The 19,946-nt window shown below is 40.1% G+C and overlaps 2 protein-coding genes across 2 annotated transcripts in view; one reads left to right on the plus strand and one right to left on the minus strand.

The window, feature by feature from the left end:
• The first annotated feature begins 207 nt into the window (after positions 1 to 207).
• NFE2L2 (nuclear factor, erythroid 2-like 2) lies at positions 208 to 4,361 on the plus strand. The gene is made up of 4 exons (XM_009078783.1): positions 208 to 474; positions 639 to 734; positions 1,406 to 1,576; positions 3,153 to 4,361. The coding sequence occupies exons 1-4, from the start codon at positions 208 to 210 to the stop codon at positions 4,359 to 4,361; spliced, it is 1,743 nt and encodes a 580-aa protein (XP_009077031.1).
• An 8,536-nt stretch (positions 4,362 to 12,897) lies between these two features.
• Positions 12,898 to 19,946, minus strand: part of HNRNPA3 (heterogeneous nuclear ribonucleoprotein A3) — an 8,679-nt gene continuing 1,630 nt past the window's right edge. The window contains exons 2-11 of the mRNA XM_009078784.1: positions 17,232 to 17,354; positions 16,996 to 17,142; positions 16,704 to 16,914; positions 16,397 to 16,486; positions 16,229 to 16,321; positions 16,028 to 16,108; positions 15,189 to 15,335; positions 13,985 to 14,110; positions 13,827 to 13,898; positions 12,898 to 13,740 (exon numbers count right to left, since the gene is read on the minus strand). Coding sequence (XP_009077032.1) covers positions 13,846 to 13,898; positions 13,985 to 14,110; positions 15,189 to 15,335; positions 16,028 to 16,108; positions 16,229 to 16,321; positions 16,397 to 16,486; positions 16,704 to 16,914; positions 16,996 to 17,142; positions 17,232 to 17,354 — 1,071 coding nt within the window. The 3' untranslated portion in view covers positions 12,898 to 13,740; positions 13,827 to 13,845. The remainder of the gene's footprint in view (positions 13,741 to 13,826; positions 13,899 to 13,984; positions 14,111 to 15,188; positions 15,336 to 16,027; positions 16,109 to 16,228; positions 16,322 to 16,396; positions 16,487 to 16,703; positions 16,915 to 16,995; positions 17,143 to 17,231; positions 17,355 to 19,946) is intronic.

The following is a 19,946-nucleotide window of genomic DNA, read 5'->3' on the forward strand; positions in this document are numbered from 1 at the left end:
GGGCCACAGAAACCAAACCTTTAGTCCACACATTTCAGAAGGGTCATAGAGCCATATTTCAGTTCTCTAATTTTGTAGGATTAAGAGAATAAGCCTCAGTTACATGAGTCTACCTGTTTGACAGAGAGATTAAAAGCTTTGCTATTGTTCTGAACTAGTTCTGGCAGGGAGGGCACTTGCTTAAAAAAAGATTTTTTGTTCTAGGACATGAACTTGATCGACATCCTTTGGAGGCAAGATATAGACCTCGGGGCAAGACGTGAAGTTTTTGATTTTAGTCAACGACAGAAGGAGTATGAACTCGAGAAACAGAAGAAACTTGAAAAGGAAAGACAAGAGCAGCTCCAAAAAGAGCAGGAGAAAGCCTTGCTGGCTCAGCTGGAGTTAGACGAAGAGACAGGTGAATTTGTTCCTGTGCAGCCAGCTCAGAGCAGTCAGTCAGAAAATACTGAGCCACCAGTTGTTTTTTCACAGGTAAATTCCAATACATGTTTGAGAGTGTGTTTAAACCTTTTTCCATTCACAGAAGGCATAATGCTAGTGGCTGCCTAAAATAAATTTGCATGCATTGCTGTAATGGAAGATTCTTCAGTTATTCAAAGATGCAGTAACCTTTTTTTCATAACTTTCCTATTTAGACCACAGAGCCTTCAAAACCAGAAGCAGAGGCCTTGTCGTTTGAGGACTGCATGCAGCTCTTGGCAGAAGCATTCCCATTTGTAGATGAGAATGAGGTAAAAATGCTCAATACAGCAGTTTCACGGGTGGTTTTCTAGGGGGTCGGTCTCATGTCTTCTCTGCCTAAGATTTGCCTTCAGCATAATACTAATTTGTGATCTAATTTTTTCTCCTCCAGCTAGAATAAAGCAGTGTGGTAGGCTTGAAGTAAGGCTGTGTTTGGAGGGAATGGAGTGGTTGGTACTGTTGTGTTCCTTCTACATCCCAAGCCCTGCAGCTTGGATTCGGTGTGTGAGGGCAGCCCTGCCAGGTACCACACAGAGTCATGGGCTGTTCTCTTAGTGACAGTGAGTTTAGCATAGCTCTCTGGATTAGTGCCTTGGAGTTGCTTCATTTCCATCTGCTGACCCAGACTGTGTGATGTATGAGGATAAGCCCATCAGCCAGTCCCTAGATTTTTTTTTTCCTGTTTCTTTCTTTATTCCCATGAAAGGTGTTGTCATATTATTTTTATATTGTCCCATTGCTTACCAAAAAAGCTGTTGTTAAGAAATACCTGTCTGTTTGTTCTGCTGAAATGGCAGAAGTCTAAAAACCGTATTTTTTTGTTTTGGAAAATGCAAATATGGTTGGGGTTTTTTGAGTGGTTTTATGTTTGAGTGGTTTTATGTGGGTCTTCTGTTATTGATTTCTTTGGCATTTTAATATTTTTTTTTAAACACTTCAGGTTTCTTCAGATGCATTTCAGTCACTGGTTCCTGCTCAGATCAATAGCAACTCAGCCTTCGTTTCCTCTGATCAAAGTCAGCCACCTGATCTAGTTCCACCTACTGAGACAGAGAATATGCAGAACATAGAGCAAGTTTGGGAAGAATTATTGTCCCTTCCAGAGTTACAGGTTAGTACAAAAAGCGCCTGGAAAACAAAGCATGTCATTATGTTTTGGAGAAGGCAGTACAATAGCATCTGAACAGATGGTGATTATGACTGCTGTGTTGGATTCTATACCTGTAGGGTGCCTACAACTCAATATAAGCTTTAAATTTTTTCAGAAAGAATATATTGAAAAAAACACGTAGGAAGGAGGAAATGAGTTCTTTATCAGAAGGCCTCAACAAAACACAATCTAACTTCTCATTCAGAACTTCCTTATGTTTATCAAGTCATTGTTTGCCTCTGTGTGCAACTTGTTACAGCATGATCATGGTTAAAATTTCAGCAGCTTAAAAACAGACACTTCTTGCATGGTGGAATGCCCATAAATTCAATCCATATTTAAAAAAGATAAAGTAAAAATTTGCAGGAACTGGATTTTTCCTGCCACTCTACCTTCTGCCTTTGTCTTTTTATATTTGTCAGTTTATTTTCTTGTTTTCTCACTGTATCACTGTGGTAGGCTCAAAAGCCCCACATAGTAACAAGGGCAATTGGCTGTGAAGAGGCAGCAGTGATGGTGAAAATACATTAAGAAACCAAAACAAAATAATCTATTGCAGTAATTCTGAACATTCAGAAAGTTCTGAATCGAATTCAGAAAGTTCTGCATTGAAGAACTTTCTGGGGAAAAAAAGTGAGATAATTAAATTGAGGTCATTGCCTTTTACAGATTATTTAAAGACAGGGAAAAATAGAGCTCTCCAGGTCAAAATCTTAGCTTAAGCCTTGAATTATCTCTGGTTAAATGAGGAGTGTGTGGACCCTTCTTTAAAAGAAACAGTAATTTTGGTAATTGTCTAATTCCTTAGGGACAATGGGTCCTCTTATTTCAGCTTCAGTCAAGAAACTGCCAGAACATTGGTGTTGTAGCCAGTGAAAGCCCATCAGTGGAATAGACTGATGTTCACACTGGTGTTAGCTTAACTGAAAGTGCGTGGGGCAAGTTAGTGTTTGCCAGGATTCACCTTACTACTCTTCTTACCTCAGCAAGAATTATATTTCTCTGCACTGAAGAGCTGTTTCATTCAGTAAATCTTAAAAGAATCTTAGTTTTCAGGAAACATACCATGAAATTAAGAATGCTGAGAGTAATTGTTTGCTAGTAGTGCTCATTAAGTCTCATTCAGGAACTTTACTGTACTCGTGCCATTCCCTAGGAGTGGTGCTCCTGAGAAGTTCAAACCTGGCACCTCCAGGATCCCCACTAGCAGTTACCAGAATAGGAGGGCTTCAGTAAAGCACTGGAATGTGTCTCTTCAGCATCTTGCTCTGAGTTTGAGAGGCTCTACTCTCTTAATGTACATAGCTTTGTCCAGAACAACTTTCTTTGTACTCTTGCCTAGATATCTGCAGCCTTCCCAGATTGCCTCTCCAGAGTGAAAGGTGTGCTGTAGTCATCTAGATTACAGCAATGTTGTCATACCCCTTTTATGTGCATGTCGATTGCTAAAATATTGAATGTTTGTGAGTTAGAATGAGCAATTTTATCAGTTTTGTCAGATGTGTTGCTCAACTTCTCCCTTGCATTTCCCATCTAGTGTCTTAACATCGAAAATGATAACCTGGCTGAGGTAAGCACAATCACAAGCCCTGAAGCCAAACCAACAGAGATGCACAACAGATATAATTACTGCAGCTCATTACCAACAATGAAAAAAGATGTTAACTGCAGTCCAGATTTCCTGGGTAGTATTGAGGGCCCCTTCTCAGGCATTTTGCCATCAGAAGACACCAGCCATCTGAGTGTGAACTCTTTAAATGACACATCCCCTTCAAACTCTGATTTCTGTGAGGAGTTCTATACCACCTTTATTGATACAAAGGCGAACGGTGACGCAGCAACGACAAACACTATCACTCAATCCCTCACAGAGATTCTAAGTGAACCTATTGATCTTTCTGACTTCTCACTGTGTAAAGCTTTTAATGGCAATCACTCAGGGACTGTACCAGAATGTAATGATTCTGACTCTGGTATTTCATTGAACGCAAGTTCTAGCGTAGCATCACCTGAACACTCTGTGGAATCATGTGCCTATGGAGATAAGACTTTGGGTTGTAGTGATTCTGAAATGGAAGACGTGGATAGCGCTCCTGGAAGTGTGTCACAGAGCAATGCTAGTGTGTACTCTTTGCAATTCCAGGATCCAGTGCTTTCTTCCATGGGGCCAAACACTCAAACACCAAGTTTACCGTGTACAAACACAGTAAAGAAGGAACCCCCTGCTGCTCCTGGCCATCCCAAACCTCCCTTCACTAAAGATAAGTCTTCAAGCCGCCTTGAAGCTCATCTCACAAGAGATGAGCAAAGAGCGAAAGCTCTGCAGATCCCTTTTCCTGTTGAAACAATCATCAATCTCCCTGTTGACGACTTCAATGAAATGATGTCTAAGGAGCAGTTCAATGAAGCGCAGCTCACGCTGATTCGCGACATACGCAGGAGAGGCAAGAACAAAGTGGCAGCTCAAAACTGCCGTAAAAGGAAACTGGAAAACATAGTGGAACTGAAGCAAGACTTGAGTGACCTCAAAGATGAGAAAGAGAAATTGCTTAAGGAAAAAGGAGAGCATGACAGAAGCCTTCGTCAAATGAAAAAGCAACTAACCACCTTATACCTCGAGGTCTTCAGCATGCTACGGGATGAGGATGGGAAGCCTTACTCTCCTAGCGATTATTCACTGCAGCAAACTACAGATGGCAATGTCTTTCTTGTTCCTAAGAGCAAGAAGTCAGAGACTAAACTTTGAGGGGCAGTACAGCTAGGTGCTGTTCTCCAAGTTCCTATTTTTGTATCATTATCCTGATAGGTTTTACTGTGAGGTGATTTTTCAAGTATGTCTATGCAATGATAATTTTCAAGTTGTTGGTTAATTAGTTTACGGAAGATGCAAGTTGCAAATTACTAGCGTAATGCAGATGGAGGTATGCAAAATTTGTAATCTCACTTTTATAACAGACATTTCCTTCTTATAGCACCACTTTGACTAGTTTCCCTATATATGTAAATATTTAAAGATGCCGTATTTATATACTGTTCCTATCTATTGTTATATTCATAGATTTATTTGATATCTATATATAAAATTATTTTAGCCTTCTAAATATAATTTCTTGCAAGACAAACAGGATGGCTTCTGATATTTTTATAAATATGCAAGTGTTTCCCATTTTTCTTACACATTTATACTTGATTTATATTTAATGTGATTTTAATTTAGTATAAAAGTTGACAGTGTTTGATTTCTGCTTATCATTTCATTAAACCTTTTGAACTCTACTTCACATACATTTATTTCCCTAAAGAGGATAAATCCTTGTGAGTTTTCCAAGACTTAAGTCTTCATGTGACAGATGCATAACAAGCAGAGCTGTATGGCATGGCCTTGTCAGCATTACTAATGCTTTGTCCAGCACAATCTTAACTGCCATTTGGAGAGATCTGTAACACAAAGTTTCAAGTCTCTGCTAAGTTTACATTACGTAAGTTCTTTGAACACTACTTAAATTAACGAGATCTTTCCTCCAAAGACGCTGAAAATCTTAATTAAGACATTGTCAGCATTATGCTTTTTTCCAACTAAAGTTTCTGTACACTCGAGTAATTCTTCTAGAGACTCATCTGTCTCTGATGTTTATCAATGGACAGCACTTGTCACTGCTGTTACTTTGGTGCTTATGGAAAACAGCATAGTAATTGGCAAGCCAATTGCACTGTTTGGAACCTGTGCTCAATGAATTGAAAAGTGTTGTAGTTTAAATTATAAAAGAATAAAAATTGGGTAAATAAAAAATAGCATTGTTTTGTTCACTCTTCCAAGGGAGTCATTGCAATTTTTTTCAGTACAGAAAATGCATTATTTGTAAGACACAGAAATCTGAACATTGAAATCTCTCTTCTTCCCCATGAATCTTCTAAAAGACTTGTTTAATCCAAAATGTTTTTTTCCCACCACTATATAATTTTAGGAATGTTTTGCCTTTTGCAGTATTCTACAGGACTTCATTTAAGTATCATAAGCACCAAGTTGTTTTGCAAGACCTTATGGTACATCTTTTGAAAAGAAGAGAGATGCTGAGAAATGATAGAGTAGGACCCACACAGAGTGTGCAATGCTACTACTGGAAAAAGGGTTCAAAGAGGGACAGCAGATTAGGAATCCAGCCTTGCATTAGCTCATTATCCACAAAGTTAAGAGTTATGCTAAGTAAAACGATAGTTTCTGCTGCATTCAGGTTTGAGATTATTTCCCAAAGTTTTAAACTGTGCTGGACTTGCATATGTAGCAGGAAAACATCTCATGCCTGACATTGAAAGCTAAAGGAACAATTTTAGATTATCCTAATTCCACACCGTATTGCTTTTTACGAACCTTCTGAATGTCCTCAAAAAACACTGCAACTAGGAAGTACAGAAAGCCACAGTTCTGCTGAGTATTACTTTGTCACAGGATACTGGGGAAGGTCTCCTGTTTCCAACTGTTCTGTGCTGTTTACTGCTTTCAGTCACTGCTCCAGTGACTCCAAGCTCTCTCACCTGAACAGCAATAATTAGTTTGGTGCCCACAATGACGTAGGTACCACTTTTGTTTTTCCCTGTCTGCAAAGAATGTAGGTACTTTTGTTTTTCCCTGTCTGCAAAGAACTTGTTGGGCTGGTCACAGTAGCATCAGTCAGTGTAACTCTTCACAATCAGCTTTTGCTTTTATTGCCCCATAACCTTTGTCACCTTGTCACTCTCTTTCCTAGTAACTCATTTACCAATTCTGAGTAACAGAGACCTCTCTGGTACTTAGTGCAAACACATGTACACACAGAGTCTCTCAGTGCAGCCTTGGGTGAGCAGAGCAAGGGTAGGAAAAGCAGAGCTGTAAGACCTTCCCCAAGAAGGCAGGCTTGTTCCAGGGCACTGTAACACCAGGAACCATGAGCTTATTGACTGTATCCTCTGTAAAACCCAGGTGCCAGTACTAGAAGAAAGTCTTTGGTACTTAAACCTGGGGACTATCAGATGTTCTAGCCCTACCTAAAGAGAAAAGTAACAGAACAGTTTCACAACTCTCATACTTGCTGCAGACTTTGAAGTGAGCTTCTCCCCACAAAACATCTCTATTTAGACACTGCAGATACGGCAAAGTCATGAAAAAACTCGCCTCACTCACACCCCCCTGGAGTGCTTAGGAACCATCAACCACCACCAGCTGGGTTTTTGCAGAAGACATGGGGAAATGCAAACCTAGGCAACCCACTTTGCACCTTGAGGCTGCTTACCTTGGTTATACTGACCTTCCTTGTTAACAATGTGCCAGTCCAGCCCCCTGCCCAGTCCTTGCCACACTCTGAAGGCAGGAACACTCCTCTGCTTGGAGCAAATGGTTGAAAATCTGGAGGCTTGATTTTATGGACGAAGCAGATTTATTTGCTTTAGATAGGGCAGCCAGCCACCAGCTAAACTAAATCAAAGCTACGGCAGCAGTGAGGGTTATTTTTCTCTCTGCTGTTGTTCAAATGTGCCTCTCTTGACTTTGCCACCAGCACTGCCCAAGAAGGAAAACACCCCTAACAAGTGCCAAACCCTGGCAAGCACTAGGGGAACACGAGATACTGCTGCCATTTAAAGCAAGAGAATTCATCCATATTTGGGGATGGCAATTTTATTGCATAGGCATTAAGGAGAAAGCAGAGTGAGCAGCCCTGGACAGTCTCTCAACACTGATACACAGACAAGTGTGATGGCAAAGCACAGGGAATCTAAAGAGCTCCTGGGTTCCCTCTGCCACTAACTAGGCTATTGAATGTCTGACAAATGTGCTTTCTAGCTGTAATATAAATACTTTAGTTACAAATCGGCTACAAAACAGACACCTCTGTAAACCCTTGCCTTCCACTTCAATGTGAAAGGCAAAGGCAAACAGCATCCTTACAGCCTTCACAGGGGCCTTTCTATTTGTACTACCCATATGTCTGAAACATAATACAGGGAGACTTACTCCATTACCAAGACAAAAAGTGCAGCAACAAAAAACCTGCAGTTGACACACAAGGCTTGTTTGAATTTCACCAGGCAAAGCATCAGTCTCAAGTAACTCTGACCATGAAAACTTCCTTGAGTTTAAACCAGTGATCTTCACATCATGAACACAGTGAATGTTGTACTCACATTGCAACACCCGACATCATTAGGGGATAAAAGTCCACATTACTCTTACACATGTAAAAATATCAGATTACAAAACATAACCTTCATTTTATTATTATTATTGAGGTACAGAGTATGTTTCCCAACCTGAGAGGGACTAGTGACATTGCCAAGTCTAAAGCATCACAATGCTGACCTCACACTGACAAGTCTCCACATGGAGACTATTTATTTATGCATCAAAATATTCAGTTTCAAAGCTTTAAAAAGCAAAGCTCCAGAGCTGGGCTGAAGCAAGGTTTTCTGACTTGCAGTCCCAAGTTGGGAAGATGACCCTGTAAGAGAATGTGTTGCAGTAATTCAACACCATTGTGTGTTCACAGCACTAAAGAAAGGTGATGGCAACGCATTATAGGTTGTAAGTCATTTGACAATATACACTTTATTCTGATACAAAATTGAAGTGTTTTAACAAATCTCAATCCATTATGGACTATACTGAAATTTTTTAATTTCCATGCAATTTTAACTTGTTTAACCACAAGTTCTATGATTCCAGCACACTAGCACCATTGCTGTTGAAGTCTTTGCCAGGTATTATACCATATTATTCTGTTTCCAATCTTGCAATATTATCTTCTACATGTAGGCCATTTTTTCTTCTACGGAGATACTTGGATTACGTTAGTTCAGGAAAAAGCTAACAGATAGAGATGTCAACCTGTAGCACCCACAGCAGAAAAAGAATCACCCATCAGATATCTGAATTTCAGTGATACTCGAGATCTCACATGCTCCAACACAATTCAAGATACAAACACTTGTCAGAGACCACAGACGGATATGTAAGTGGATATTCCACTGCAGTGTAGACAATGTATGAAAACATGTTAATGTTTTAAACACAGGAACCAAAGACAGCACATCAGTACAGCACACAATCAATACTTGAAAGACTTGGAGCCTTAAGTACTGAAAGGATATAAAAGATGCTTTAATTTCGGTGTTCTGTAATAACCACATATCACATCTGCACCAACCTGGGCTCTTTTTGGGGAAACCCTTTTTACTACCTGGAAAGTAGCAAATATTTTTGTTATCAAATAAACTTCTGTACAACTGCAGCTCAGGGACCAATGCTTTGTTGACTTTGCATCTTTACACCTCCATTTACAGCTGCTCTTTTTCAGTAACGAAAAACATGGCCATGAAACAATATTCTTAACTCTTGGAAGTGCCTCTTGAACGATGATACACTTGACCAATTACCCCTTAAGACTGTGTTTGTCTTTGACAAGGTTATTTCTGAACAAATTGGTGTATGCATAATTGAGTTGAAGCAAATTAGTCTAACAAGAGTGTTACAAATCAAAGGGTGAAAATAATTCTAGCAGTGACTATCTAGTTCTAGATGTGGTACAAAAGGATTCCTCCAGAGCACAGAACAAGTCTGCAGCAATGTGGAATCCTCTCATGTTAAGGAAAGGTAGAACTTTGCTCTATAGCAGGTCTAGTAGCAGAATGCAAACTAGAAAAGATTTCGTTAAAAATTACCTTTGTTAAAACATTTTCAAGATTTCGCTGTAAAAAAACCCTAAGATCCTCCCCAAGTACAACAGCACTTGCCTTCATCTGAGTAATGAGATGAAACAAAGCTGTTCCCCATTACCTGCTGCTACACAGATGCCTGGGGGAGCTCTGCCTAGCAGAGGAAAGCAAAGGTTTTCTACTTCTAGGTGTAAGACAGCAAGCTTGTTCCCTCAGCACCAGCTGTCTGGCATACTGCACTACAGAGACTGTGACTGTAGTGCTACAGTTCCAAGTTTTGGCTTAACCTTGGCTAAGCAACAACTTTTGGCAATGTGTTTTAAAAAAATACGTAGTAATTGTGAGACTTCCAGTAAGTAGCTCTTTATTATATCAAAATCTCAACATTACTGTAGAATACTTCCAAATTAACTTTTAAACCTGCATTCCAAAGTCCTAAGTTGCTTTCTGGAAGTTTACAGACAGCAGGTAGCAAGATTAAATACTTGAATCAGTCTGTTAACTGCCTCAGCCTCGATAAACTGAAATGCACAGGTTACATTTGACTATTTTCTGAGGAACTGAACTGTAACAAACACTAAGGTAGAAACTGACTTCATAAAAATAATACACAGGCTCAAAAACCTATTAGGAAGTTTGAATAGATGCTGGACTATCAAAAAGGAGTTAAAAATATCCCAGACCTCTAACAATCAAAGATGCAAAGAAAATAGTACATGTTCCAAGAGTTAAGAACCAATGTGCATAAAAGCAGATTCCACGAGAAATTTTTATTGCCATTCATCTGTTTAAATGCCCTTGTGCTTTCTCAGCTAGTATCACATGACAGTATTGGCCTCCACTAAATACCCCTTCCTGAATCTGAAAGCAGCCCTTTGGTTTGTACAAGGAAATACAAGCCCATCTGGCAAACCAAGGTGCACTCACTGGGAGGGAAATCACTGCTCTCCCCAGTGCCAAGTGCCCTTTGCAGCAGCAGCAGTGGGTCACGCACTGCTGACAACTGAGCAACTGCTTCAGTGTCTTCACCCTGCTGAGCTTCTGCAGGGCTCCCCTTTCTAGGACAAGGCAACAACCAAATCCTCCCCCCCACCCCCAGCACACTCCCCACAGTAACTGCAGCACACAGTTCAAAACATTTATCTTGTTGATCTCAGATACAACAATTTTTTATCTGCCAGGAACCTAAGGTTCTCAAATTGGAATAATACCAGCAAGCAACCCTCATCCAGAACAGGAAACACTGGATGACATGCTGGAGTATTTCTGTAGTATTTACGGCTTCCCTCGATATTGAGAGGCTGGCAAAGCAAAGCCTAGAAGGAAGTAAGGGTTAAACAGATGTTTTACTATACACTACAAATCTTACCCAGTCAGAAACCTTCAATTGAAGAGGATGTGCAAGACATTCCCCATTTTGTCAAGCAGCAGCTTCTCATTCAACCTGTAAATTAAAGAAATTACTCTTACCTTGTTTAACAACCTCCCACTACTCTTTATAATTCATGAAAAATTTTAAAGGCAAACCTTACCTATGCTCATTGCCCTTCCTTTCAGGTCTAAATGCTAGACCTATTGATTTTGTGTCAACTCAAGTAGCTATCACTCAAGGAGGTTCCAAAAGGTGAAGAACTCTTGCTAGACTTTCTTCGATATTTCAGCTGTGATAAGCAGATTTAACTAGCCTTGGGAAAGCTGCTCACTATCAGCACAGTATCTTATGCCTTCACTTTTCTGGAAGTTGAAGCTGTTGCTCCTGCTGCCTTGTCATTCTTTAATTAGGCTGACTTCTCCATACTCAATAGGCTGCTGAAGTCCTGTCTTACGAGTCTCCTTAGCAATGTATGGTTCTGTAAAGCTGGTGAATGACTGTCCTCAGGGCTTACACTTTTCCAGGTCACAAACAACAGCTAAGCTACCCCACCCACCTACAAAGCCGTCACTTACATCCGTCTCTTAAAAGGTTGCATACAGATCTTGTTCATAAAGTTTATTATGACACTATTTTTCAAAGTTAACATTGTTGTCACAGTACAGCTACAAGAGGCCCTGTTAAAAAGAACACTGTCAATACATTCTAAAAAAATTTAGAAATACCAGATCAATTGTCAGAAGGGACATCAACCCCAGCCTCCAGTTGTCCCTGCAACCAACCAGATGCAGGCCCCACGTGCAAGTCTACACATCTTCTAAGCGTAGTAATGTACAAAGCAAGTCGGTGTCTCACTCCCTAGTGAGTTGTGGTTTAGTTCCCAATGTTTTCAAACTCCAAATGGGTTGTTTACAAAATGCCTTTATTGAAGAACAGCCTCCCCCCCACCCCAAGCCCAAATGAATATGTACAACAACAGAAGCGTTCACTAAATCACCAATTCTTGCTTTAACTTTTGAAATCTTTTAAAGAAGCGTTCACTATATCACCAATTCTTGCTTTAACTTTTGAAATCTTTTAAAACTCCACAGAATAAGAAGCAGACTTCGAAATCCATTTTGGAGGCTACCATATTGACACCAATTCCTTGGTTTAGTATACTGCAGTCTAAATACACTCCAATAACAGTGTTTAAATAACATTGTTTAATTCTTTTTTTTTCAAACAACACACTCATTTTTCTACCACTTCTTAAAAGTTAAAATCCATTATTAATGACTGATTATGCCTTGAGCCATTTCACACATCTTTGCAGATTCATTCCTACACTGGAATTGCATTTACCTTATACTGCACATTGACCCAGAAGTGAAACAGGTGTGAGTAATTCCAATACACATTGCCAAGTGTCTGAGTATTTCTTTTATTGACTGGGTCCCTACTCTTCTGAGTCTGAATTGACAGCAAGCACTGGCCTGGCAATAGTCACGAGAATTCACATCAGATGAGGGAAGGACAGACTGCAGTGCCTTAATTTGGAGGTCAGAAGTGAGAATGAAGTACAATTTCTAGCCATATGTGCTGATAAGATTTGCTACTCCAGTGCACCAAATCCAGTTGTAACACACTATCACTCTACCTGTGGAAACTCGAGACTGTATCGCTCTATATTGTGGGAAGTGTTTCTAGTCAGTAAAATACAACTAGATTGTGTTTTATCTTTGAGATCTTAGCTGAGCACAAACATTTGCAAGGCAAACAGCTTGAGAACTAGACTACTAGCCCATGGCAAATGGGCTTTTGGAACGCATTACCTGGGACTGTCAGTGATTACACCTGCGCTACCCTTGGCTCCCAGTCAGAAGAATGTGTCCAGAAAATTGCCTAGGGTGCATGCAAGAAAGTATATAGCCATTAAATTATTGAGGAACATACCTATTACTCTCACTACAACACCTCGTTTAATTGAAACAGCGCAGTCTGGTGCGAGGGGAGAAGGAAACGGGGACAAAGGAAGGGTATGAAAATTCCAAGCCACCCTCCCCAAAGTATAGTTTTATTGAAACAGAATCATTATATATCCCAAGGAAACAGGCACTTGATTCCCCCCACCTTAACTTCTCGGGTATTACAATAAAGGTAAAAAGCAAGTTTTTTTTTCTCTTCACCCAAGACTTAAGCAAACTGCAGTTATCCCTTACGCATCTCAAATGAGACGGTTGACAGCTTTTCATGTGTCTAAAGTTGGTCTTGTTAAAATATTGATCATGCCTTATTTTCTTGAAGCACTAGTACTAATACAGAACTACAAATTAAAAAATTATGCACAAACCAAAAAGTAATTTGAAATTTTCATTAAGGTAAAGCTTAGTTCTATAATTCACAAACACTAATTTGAGTAACTCAATCCTAGTTATACATCTAAACAAACTATAACGCAACATACAGATGTCTTCCCTCTGTATGCCTATGTAACTCATGTCAATGACAGTTACATATATACACTGAGACTAGACCCCTTAAGACTGCAAATCAATAGGTGTTTCTATTGTTAACTTTAAATTAATACAAAATAGTAATGGAGAAATGCATTAATCTTCTCTATTAACTAACAAGGAAACACCCTAAACTACATTTTATTTCTGTTATAGAGTTCTCTGTACTAAATGTGGAAAAACTGAACTACACAAATATTGAAAAGTTAAAAATTCCTTAATTTGTTTATTCCTGGTACCACTACCACAATTTACAGGGCAATATACCTGATGTAATGGGAAAATAAAAAGAAAAAAGAAAGACAAAGCTACAACAGAGAAAGACCTCAGGAATGTACATCTAATCGACACTACATTGCATTAATCAATAGCTGCACTTTTTGCAAACTGTGGCTATGACAGTCCTGAACAAGAAGGGTTTCCTGTTTAAGCTGCAGTAACTTTTCTGACTATGGATCATCGTTCCTTCTGTGGCAGATTTTACAGTTCCTCTAATGCATTTGGGACGACTGTCTCAAAGTAACCTGCAGCTTTCCTGACAACTCCTCGCTCTCTCTCCTGCTAAGAACTGTAGCCTGTTGAATACAGGATAAGAAAATTATTACTCTCAGTGAACAGTTGTACATTATTAATCATCATTATAAATATGCATTACACCTACCCTTTTTCTGGTAGCATTTTTAGAATCTTCTACCACCATAGCCCCCACTTCCACTTCCAGATCCATAACCACCTACAAAACACACAATGTGAATTGGAATACAAGAACAACAAGGAATTTTAACTCAAAAAACACTTTCTGTGCAAAATCATACTTACCACCATAGGGACTGCCTGAACTTCTGCCCCCAAAGCTGCCACCACCTTTCATGGGACCATAGTTAGACTGCTGTTGTCCACTGTAATTGCCAAAATCATTGTAGTTTCCACTTCCACCATAATTACCTGAAACAAACACAGATTTATAAAGCCATGTTTGTTCAGCACTTAGAACATGCAGCTTGCCAAATTACGACAGAATTTTTTTCGGAGTTGGAATGGACCTTACAGAGCATCTAGTCCCAACCCCCTGCCATGGGCACGGACAACCTCCCACTGGAGCAGGGTGCTCAAGGCCTCATCCAGCCTGGCTTTGAACACTGCCAGGGTTGGGGCAGCCACGACCTCCCTGGGCAACCTGTGCCAGTGTCTCACCACCACTTTTTCCTAATATCTAGCCTCAATTTCCCCTCCTTACATCCAATTTAAAAGTAAACTGTAATAGTTTAAAACAATTTAAAATGAAGTTCAAGCATTTCTCATGTTACCTCTCTGCACAACACACAAGTGACAGAAAACACTTAGCATTTTTAAGCTTAGAAATTGGTATTTCATCAAAGATGAAAAACATGACATGACATTAGAAAACTTATAGAGATTTGAGTAAGAAGTTTGATGTTAACACAACAGGCCAAGTTTAAGGCCCCTAAGTCACAAAAGCACGAGTTTCACCATGGCTCTTCCACTCACAGCCCAATGCTCTGCATGTATAACAAGAATGCAAATGACATACAATTTATGTGCCCCTGTGACAGGACTGTAACAGGCTCACTGCATACATACACAAAGCATAACAAAGTATGCAGTGGCTTTTGCTGCTTAACTCCCCAAATCTGGGGCAAACCATAAAAAAAGCTTATAAAAACTTAAGACTGATAGTCCTCACAAAGGAGAATGTGATCTTCATGATGTGAACTGGTATCTGAGGGCAACAGCACATTTGAAATAGTCAAAGTCTTTAAAATTCTTGTCCTCTACCTCCATACAGATTTACAGCTGATGCTTTTTGAAAAACACATTCCAAGCAAAACAATATTGTAGTGTATCAAAACTGATCCACAAGGGAAAGAACTTTCCTTACACAATGTGGCATTCCATATTAAAACTCAATAGTACAAGTCATTTTACACAGAATCATATTTCACACATTGCAAATGAGACCTGACTAAAAACCATGGATGTCTAATTAAAGTTGGCATCTTACCACCACCAAAATTTCCTCCTTCATTGTAGCCATCATATCCTCCTCCTCCACCTCCATATCCACCCCCTGGGTTTCCATATCCTGGTCCTCCACCACCACCATAACCTCCTCTGCTGCCATAGCCAGGACCACCTCCATAGTTGCCACCTTTGAATAAAAGAGTTGTCAAACTAAACATACCAAAGCTACATACTGGTAAGGAAAGATGCAGTTAACAAAATACCCCAAACCAACGAAATTGCACATAAAGTCCCCCAGTTTTTTCCCTTTATCATATTCATTGTGGTTGCATCATTTATCTAAACTATTTAACTGATAAAAGCCCCATGCTTACAGAATCAGGACCTAAGTAATTACATGCTACTTCCCTCATCCCTTTCTGCCTTTTGATAACTGCCTTTTTTAGCCTTTTAGTAATTTCCACAGTTCTCTTCAGATGCATTTTGGATATCCATCCAAATTTCAGCACGAAAAAGATGCTACTGAGACATGAAAATTGTTAAAGCTGACTGAAAATACTCCTGGTATTACTTCTGAGAGAGATGGTCACTGCTTTGGTTCAGTTTTAGTCATCTCAACTGACACCAGAATCTGTTCAGTTCTCAACAATCATGAACAGTTGCCTCAGGACCTCAGAACGAGAGATTATTTAAAGGGTAAATACAGAGGAGCATTTTTTCCTACCCATAGTTTTGCAAGGAAAACAAAAACTCACTAACTCTTCACAGCTCTACAAAGTTCAAACACTATCACCAAAGCAGACTTCATTTCCAAGGCGAAGGCAAGACTTACAGCCAGATGTAACATTGTGGGGAAAAAGAAGTGAACAATACACTTACCATCACCAAATCCATTGTATCCGTCACCACCCCCAAAGCTTCCTCTGCTCCCACCACCGCCACCACCACCCCCATAGCCTCCTAGAACACAAAACAGATGAGAATGTTTTCCTCAACACACATGTTAAGTGTTTAAACCAACTGACATAGGAAATAAAACCAACAGAAATCACATTCTATGGAAATATTTCAGCCATTTACCTCTTCCACCGAAGTTCCCTCCTCGGCCAAAGTTCCCTCCACCACCTCCGAAGTTTCCACGGCCCATGAAATTGCCTGAGCCACCCCCACGACCTGCAAAATATTTCACTTAAATTACATTAATTGAAAACCCATTACACAAAATAACCATGCACAACTACAACTCACCTCTCTGAGAGCTAGCAGTCTGCATCTCTTGTTTTGAGAGTGCTTTTTTCACTTCGCAGTTATGTCCATTTATAGTATGGTATTTCTGAACTACAGAAAATTGTGAAGTAAGAAAGTTAGAAAATCAGGTAACAGCAATATGCCGCAAAATTCTCACAACCACACTTTAAAAAAACCACTGAATTGACCCCACCTCTTACAATAGTAAAGAGGTTCATTGTGCAAACATCTCATTCCACACACTGCTGTTCTGAAATCTTGCATCAACATTTTTATCTAAGAAATTTCTCACAAAAGAGTTACCTACCAACAATTTTATCAACTGTGTCATGATCATCAAAAGTCACAAAAGCAAAGCCTCTTTTCTTCCCACTCTGCCTGTCCTCCATGACTTCTATGGTTTCAATCTTGCCGTATTTTTCAAAGTACTCTCTTAAATTATATTCTTCTGTATCTTCTTTAATTCCACCAACGAATATTTTCTTTACTGTGAGATGTGCCCCAGGCTTTACAGAATCCTGAACACCAAAAATGACATTCAGTGCTTTAAATTACTAGGTAAAGATTAGAAAATGCAGCTAACTGAAACACTAACTTACCTCCCTCGAAACTGCTCTCTTTGGTTCAACCACGCGTCCATCAACCTTATGTGGCCGAGCGCTCATGGCAGCATCCACCTCCTCCACGCAGGAGTAAGTCACAAAGCCGAAGCCTCTGGAACGTTTGGTCTGTGGGTCTCTCATCACCTGCAAAAACACGAGATGTGCTCTGCATCTCTGTGCCTGATTAAATACCTCAATCCTTTCAAAAAGAACAAAGCAGTATTAGACTTTACCACACAGTCCGTGAGTGTGCCCCATTTTTCAAAGTGCTCTCTCAAGCTATCATCTGTTGTTTCAAAGCTCAGACCTCCAATGAAGAGCTTCCTCAACTGCTCTGGCTCCTTTGGCTCATGGCCCTACAAAACCAAAAAGCAAAACCATGTTTTCAATACAGAGTTAAAATTTCACTTAATTACTAAAAATTATCTGTGCACATTATAACTACAAATAGATGAATATGTTTACATAAAAACAATGACTTCTAATGAGTTTAGACAGTAGCATAGTAAACACTTAATGAGGTGCACTTTTAATTAAAACACTAACTAAGGACTTAAAGGGTGCTCAAATGCAAACAGTAAAGAGATCTGAATGGACCAAATAACTTGGTTACTCCCCACCCCTGGAAGTGCATTCATGCCATGACTTGCAGATTGCTCTGTAGCAACTAGTGATGAAGCACTGTCATAGATAAAGGGAAGTTCTAACACTTTATGAAGCATAATCATGAGAAATTATAAACAAATTAAGGACACAGTTTACGAGAAAAAAAGGTTATTGTTCAAACTGAGGGGATATCCATTCTGAAAGATTATTTTTACACATTTTGAAGAAATGTATCAATGCTTAATTCCTTAACATTGTATATGTTGTACTTGGCTATTTTCTCCTTGGAGTACAGGTCAGAGAGGAAGTACAAGTACACGTGTGGCTTTCAGTGTTATGGGAAACACCTCCCAAATGTTAATCAGCAGGGACTTAGGTCTTACAGATAAACAAGAGCCTTGAATACAACTCATCAATGGCCAGTGCTGGTACAACTACTGGAGTAAGACTGGTAACTTAAGCTACATAGCACAAGCGAGTTTTACTGACGTTCCTGACAGCATTGCCTAATATATGACCAGTCACATTTAAAAACGTTCCAATTCTCAGTGCTCAATTTTCTGTAACATGATTAAAGTGGACTTACAAGTACAAATGTGTTTCAGTTCTCTTGCAGTGCTGCATTTCTTTAGCAGGCAGGGAATTCCCCCCTACCTTTGACAGTTTACAAAAAAATGATTTTACAACTCGCTCCCACTCCTGAGACAGAGAAGTCTTCAAAAAAAGCAACCAGATGAAAATCTTACAGCAAGCAGGTACTTCTGTGCATGTAAAACACTCCACAAGAAGGTGTTGGCCAGCTGTGCTGTGTATGACTCGAGCTCTGCAGCATGAATGCGCAACAGACTTCACTGTCTGTGCTGCAGTGGTTAACTGAGATGCAGCATCACCATGAGAAGTGAACTGCACAATCCAACCACATGTAGACAACTTGCTTCAAACCTGAAGTGCTTTAACCATGGTTTAAATAGCAGGGGGTGGTGCTAGGCTTGGCCAGGAAAGTGTACATACATCCCTTTGAGTGAGGCTGTATGTTGTACTTTAGCAAATCATTGGTTCAGGCTGTACTACAGGAAACACCACCTAAGGTTATCTGAAGCTGGCTGGGAATGAAATCCCTGCCCTTATACCCACTGAACTTTGTGAGAAAGAGCCCCAGCATTCTCAGTAATAACCTTCTATTTATGGCTCTAACTTTGCTACTGCAGGAGCATTATGTAAGTGATTAAGTCAGTAGTCCTATGACTACAAAGTAAAGCTTCTTTTCTACTGTCTTCCAAGTGGTCTGGACTTCAGAATAAAAAAAAATAATCTTCCTTCTAACTACACATAAACTTCAAATCTTTAATAGGGTAACACACCTACTGCACACAGAAACTGCTTTAGCCCAATTGTTATCTGTTGCTTATTACCTACTGGCACTAATTTTTAGCTGGTTATGTTAAAATTTGGAATATGAAGTGTTTCAAACTCTCCTACACATGCTAAAGGAAATTTATCATGTGAAACTGTGGAGTTTAGACTCATCCAACACCGAACATCTATGTAAAGAAAAACTGAACATGCTTTTGACAGTTCTCTGACATCCCTCAAGCTATGAGGGTTTTCAGTGAACAGCTCAAGACTGCTTTTACCTTAAAAGAATGACCACAGACCTTTTCAGATCACTCCTGAAAGGAAAAGTGAAGTCCTTTTCGGCTTATTATTTATCATGTGTACATGAACTACCATTTTCATACAGGAAGAGAAACACCTCGTTACAGCTTCTCTTCCATCAGAGGGAAGTTATCCTCAGGACACATCTATGTTATAGGAACTAAACACAGAAATAAAAGGCACACTTTCTTAGGGAACTAGTTGTTTCTTCAGGCAGTTTGTTCTCCCTGGTGCCAAGCATCTCTAGCGTTTTCAGAGTGCTGCCTCGCATCACACAAAATGCTGTTTGTCAGTAACTCTGCTTCAAGTCATTTATAGCAGCAGTCTCTCTCCTGGACACCAAACCCTGTGCAACACATCTCTCCCTTCCTCCTCAGTACAACCACCAAACTGTTGCCACAAACGCAGCAGGCTGCCTCCTACTCCGCCGACGCTGCAGGTCACTCCGCCATTTCGCAGCGCTCCCCGGCTGGGGGCGGGGAGGGTGTCTGTGCCCAGCTGCCTCCAGCCAGCCAGCTGGCGACGCGCTTTGTTCCTCCCCCTGAGCTGATTAGGGGCCTTCCAAAGAGACCAACGGGCTCCGAAGAGGCGGGGAATGCTCCTTCCAGCCCTGGCTTCTCAATCCCTCCCCGGAGCCAAAGCTCTACGCAGCTCCGGCCGCCTCCATTTTGTGAGCGACCACGTCT

This window comes from Acanthisitta chloris, unplaced genomic scaffold (genome assembly GCF_000695815.1).
Source record: "Acanthisitta chloris isolate BGI_N310 unplaced genomic scaffold, ASM69581v1 scaffold8057, whole genome shotgun sequence".
Lineage (NCBI taxonomy): Eukaryota > Metazoa > Chordata > Aves > Passeriformes > Acanthisittidae > Acanthisitta > Acanthisitta chloris.